Here is a 4,665-nt window from a genome sequence, read left to right as displayed (position 1 = left end):
CATCAATAAGTCTTTATCCCTGATTCTTCTATGTCTTTCTTTCTACTTTTCTAATTTACTACCTCTTTATAGCTCTTCGTATCTCTTTAAATTCCAGATAAAGTCTTTGGGTTTATTTCTGATCTCCAATTTTCTTTGCAGCTGTGTCTAGTCTGTTATAAAACTTATCCACTGAGTTTTATTTTGTTAGATTGTGGTTTTATTTTTAAGAGTTTTGTTTGTTTTCAAATATGCTCGGTCTTTAATTATATTTTAAATTTCTTTGTCTCATATGTATCAGTTTTCCTCAATTAGCTGAGAAGTGCTTTATAATGCGTGCCCTCTTCCCTCTTTCATTGAGTGTCCCGTTGTGTCAAGCTGTACAGACACCTAGGTTATCTGTTGAAAATCTGAAGTCACCTTCATTTAGTAAAATGGTATACAGTGGGAAGTTGAGAAAATTTCCATCATTCTATGGAAAAGACTACTGATTGTAATCTATCTCTGGAAAGGAGTTATGTTTATCTGCAAATATATTTCCCACATAATATATAAAATATTAAGGGTAAGTATTTATGTTTTTTAAATTGAAACATGATTTTTAATATAAATGAATAAAGCAACAAATCTTAAAATTACCAAAGAAAAATGAAGACAAACTCCTGATGACTCTGACAATGAATTTTATTTTAAATGTCTTATAGTTATATTCATATTTTCATACTATCAAAACCAGTAGAAAGAACTGTGAACATATAAAAGCATCTTAAAGTAAAAAATAAAGTTTATGTTCGAATACACAATAATTTAAAGTATGAGATTCTAATTGTTCAGAATAAATAAATAAATAATACAAAAAATTACTTAATTCATATTGCCTACTAATTTTTACAGATGTAGGAAAGACAGTCTCAAGATTCACATGATTCAACACATCATTGCATAATAAGGGCAAGACTAGGCCAGGCATCTCAAAAGTAGGACTTCCAGTTCAATTAACGTTTAAGATAAATAATTATGTATTTATATACTAAAAGTTATCCAGTGTTTATCTGAAAGAAAAATTGACTAAGAGGTCTTTCTGTTTGTGTCTTTTAATTTGCTAATCTGGTAACTATGATTACAATATAACAATCTTGATCAAAACATCACTTAATATATAAAATAAGTATAAATTTACTATCATCATTATACTGTTTATCAACATTCTTTCCCATTTCTCCAAATTCATGCACAAACATTATTGTATTTGAGACTTAAATAAATATATAAATAGGTAAATAAATTACACTTGAAAATAATTTACATGACCAAATAAAAGTTAAAGTGCTTCCACATGTCCTCACATCTCTGTGAGGTAAAAAGATGGCTGAGATTTTTTTTCTCCAGTTTAGGAATAAAGAAACCAAGGCGCAGTTCAACAGGCACTCGGGAATCCTGGCCAGCAGGCGAGGGTTGCAAGATTAACAAAAACCGAAAACAAAAAAGCAGGATTTCCAGATCGATTGGAATTTACAGTATACAATGAATAATTTCTAAAATATAAGCATGTCCTACATGGAACAATGTACATGCAACACTGAAAAAATATTCATTGTTTTACTTAATATTCAAATATAACTGGACATCCTGTATTTTATCTGACAACTCTACACCAGACCCACACAGTACATGAGGCACTGAAGTAGATTTGTTTTGAAGTTTCATTGGCATCTTTACTGAGGAATTCTTAGAAGCAATGGAAAAAGGATTTTTGGTGGTTTTTTCTTTTTCATGGATCTTGCTTCTCAGCTCTGAAAATAAATAAAATAAAACAAACAGTTTAAAAATTAGCAATGTTCTAATAAGGAGAAAGGTATGGTTCTTAAAAATACACTTAATATAAAAATTAAGAGAATCTTAGATATTCATGTGTTAGAAATGCTCTATATTTTCAGCTACAGATAGAGAGATCAGATAAGCTATCTAAACCAGAATATTTCTGAGATTTATAGGGAGCTCTACTAATGACAGAAGGCACAGGCATATACCCACACTTCTCTGGACAAACTGAGATATACGATCTCCCAGTCACGAGTACAACAAACACACTATTGCTGCTATTTTTTTTTTTAATCAAAGAAGCAACTGCTTAAAAGAAAATAAATTTCAGCAGCAGCAGAAAATGTAAAGGCTGACTTTTGGAGTAAATGTCACAGGATAAATGAAGAACATAAATTCAAGAAAAACTTACCTCTTCACAAATACCTGCACAACCTTCTGCACCCACTTTTCCTTGGGGTTTAAGCAGACCTCGTTTCCATTGGTAAGCTTAACACTGAAATGAGAGAGATATGATTAAAATCAATATTTCATGGGCTTCAAACACCACCTTGCCATTCAAGTCATGGTTCCTTGAGTACAGGCATAAAATGGAAGTCCAAACTAATTTTTAGCTATTAGAGTCCCATATTAAATGCCATGGAGACAAAGAATTTTTCCTTTCTATTTTTCTCACTATGTACTCCTAGTACCTAGAACTTTGCTGGATTCTTCCACGTCTCAATTCTAGGCTGACTAAAGTAAAATAATCACTTTTGAAATTACTTACATGATTTCTGAATTTTCACAGTGTGGCCCACTCTCAATAACTCTCAATTCTTTGATAAATTTGGGGTGGAAAGGTGTGGAATGTGTTTTTATGCATTGGCATCGAAGTTCTGTACTCATTCTTGACAGAACTGCAGCTGTGGAAAAAAATTAAGAATTTATTTCATCCATAAGCACAGCTTGGCTAGCTTCATGCTTATTAATTCCAGTGTGATCATGCTTATTAATTCCAGTGTGATCATTTGGTGAGTATCTGTTTGGTAAACATCACATCTTCAGCAAATTTATCCCTGAAATCGATGGCTGGATATTCTCCCAGGCTCTGACTTCAATTTTTCTCTTTGTTTTAAAAAGAATCATTCCTAACAACATTGAATGGTGTAAAGGCTTAGAGTTGTCTTTGGAGAATGTTGACATCCTCATGGTACATTTTCTCCTCCTCAACATTGCATAATCCTCTGTGATACCACGGTGTTATTAATGGCAAGCAAACTGCTACTGCTGCTAAGTCGCTTCAGTCGTGCCTGACTCTGTGCGACCCCATAGACGGCAGCCCACCAGGCTCCCCCGTCCCTGGGATTCTCCAGGCAAGAACACTGGAGTGGGTTGCCATTTCCTTCTCCAATGCATGAAAGTGAAAAGTGAAAGTGAAAGTGAAGTCATGCCCAACTCTTAGCGACCCCATGGACTGCAGCCTACCAGGCTCCTCCATCCATGGGATTTTCCAGGCAAGAGTACCGGAGTAGGGTGCCATTGCCTTCTCCGGGCAAGCAAACTAAGATTCACCAAAAGGGAAACTGCCTTCAGGAGGAATTAATAGAAATATATGTGAGTTACCCAGAGATTGTACTCTATCTTAATAAAATCCTTAACATTTAAAAACATATACATATGCCATATACCATGTATAATGTTTATGGTATATGCCATAAACATCCTAAACTGTATTTCATAAGAGGGCTTAAAGACAGATTATAAACTTTATTGGGATCCCTCTTATGAAATATAGAATTCTCCAGGCCAGATTACTGGAGTGGGTAACTTTTTCCTTCTCCACGGGATCTTCCCAATCCAGGGTTCGAACCCAGGTCTACCCACATTGTAGGCCGATTCTTTACCAGCTGAGCCACAAGGGAAGAGCAAGAATACTGGAATGGGTAGCCTGTCCCTTCTCCAGTGGATCTTCTTGACCCAGGAATTGAACCAGAGCCTCCTGCATTGCAGGTGGATTCTTTACCAACTGACCTATCAGGGAAGCCCCAACATTCTTAACTGTATTTCTTAAGAGGGATCCCAGTAAGGTTTATAATCTGTCTTTAGGCCAAAGAGCAATTGATAGTTGCCTGAAGCTCGTCAATTAAATAGTACATGGAGTAAAATAACCTGAGTTACCTTACTCAATATTAAAAGATAATTTGGGTAAATGTGGCCTCCAATAAAATATACTGTAAATTATAGATTTATGTTAATTATTTGTATACTACAGAGTATGAATGATGATAGGAACAGAATGTTTATATAAATCAAACTTTCTAAATATATTGATACCACCTAAAAAATTAAAACTTCAATTTAACAGTGAATGACTGCAAAGATGTTTTTCTCTTGCTGAATGAAAAGGAGGCTTGTTATCCAGGCATGAGGGATAATCTTGCTATCTGAGCATCACATTTAGACACAGGAAACTTCTGTAGATTAGGATGTGCTTACCTTCACACAGAGCTGCAGAGAGCAGGAAAGCTGCCAAGAGAGCAACAGCCAGCTTGGAAGTCATATTTGAACAAGAGGCTTTTTGTCAGGTTTCTTCTGGCTCTTGTTCTAGATGCTTGTGAGCTCTGCTGTCCCAGAGGACTTCTGTTGGGCAGAGAACTCCTGTGGCTTTTTATATCATCGTAAGAAGAGGGAACAAGTGCACCATCATGCTTGCATCATGTCAGAGGAAATTCCACAATACGCAACCATCCGCCCTTTGAGAGCACATCTGAGTCATCTGACTCCTCTAGTGATTGGTTTCTTATCAAATTTTCTGTGTGACCCAAGCTTTGTTTGATCTTTCAAGTAATTCTATTGCTTTTGTTTAAAACCATGTTTCTTTTT

The 4,665-nt window shown here is 35.2% G+C and overlaps 1 protein-coding gene across 1 annotated transcript; it reads right to left on the bottom strand.

The window, feature by feature from the left end:
- Positions 1–645: 645 nt before the first annotated feature.
- Positions 646–4,426, bottom strand: CXCL8 (C-X-C motif chemokine ligand 8). The gene is made up of 4 exons (XM_027544730.1): positions 4,279–4,426; positions 2,570–2,705; positions 2,213–2,296; positions 646–1,772 (listed from the first exon to the last, which is right to left on the bottom strand). The coding sequence occupies exons 1-4, from the start codon at positions 4,340–4,342 to the stop codon at positions 1,751–1,753; spliced, it is 306 nt and encodes a 101-aa protein (XP_027400531.1). The 5' UTR covers positions 4,343–4,426; the 3' UTR covers positions 646–1,750.
- Between the last annotated feature and the right edge of the window lie 239 nt (positions 4,427–4,665).

Source organism: Bos indicus x Bos taurus, chromosome 6 (genome assembly GCF_003369695.1).
Source record: "Bos indicus x Bos taurus breed Angus x Brahman F1 hybrid chromosome 6, Bos_hybrid_MaternalHap_v2.0, whole genome shotgun sequence".
Lineage (NCBI taxonomy): Eukaryota > Metazoa > Chordata > Mammalia > Artiodactyla > Bovidae > Bos > Bos indicus x Bos taurus.
This window is presented reverse-complemented; position numbering and strand designations above follow the sequence as displayed.

Excerpts from the sequence above, each read along its gene's own strand:
- CXCL8 (XM_027544730.1), bottom strand. The coding sequence starts at position 4,342 with ATGACTTCCAAGCTGGCTGTTGCTCTCTTGGCAGCTTTCCTGCTCTCT. Across the intron at positions 2,706-4,278 it reads CTCTGCAGCTCTGTGTGAAG|CTGCAGTTCTGTCAAGAATG; the intron begins GTAAGCACATCC and ends TTTTTTCCACAG. Across the intron at positions 2,297-2,569 it reads TGTGAAAATTCAGAAATCAT|TGTTAAGCTTACCAATGGAA; the intron begins GTAAGTAATTTC and ends CTCTCATTTCAG.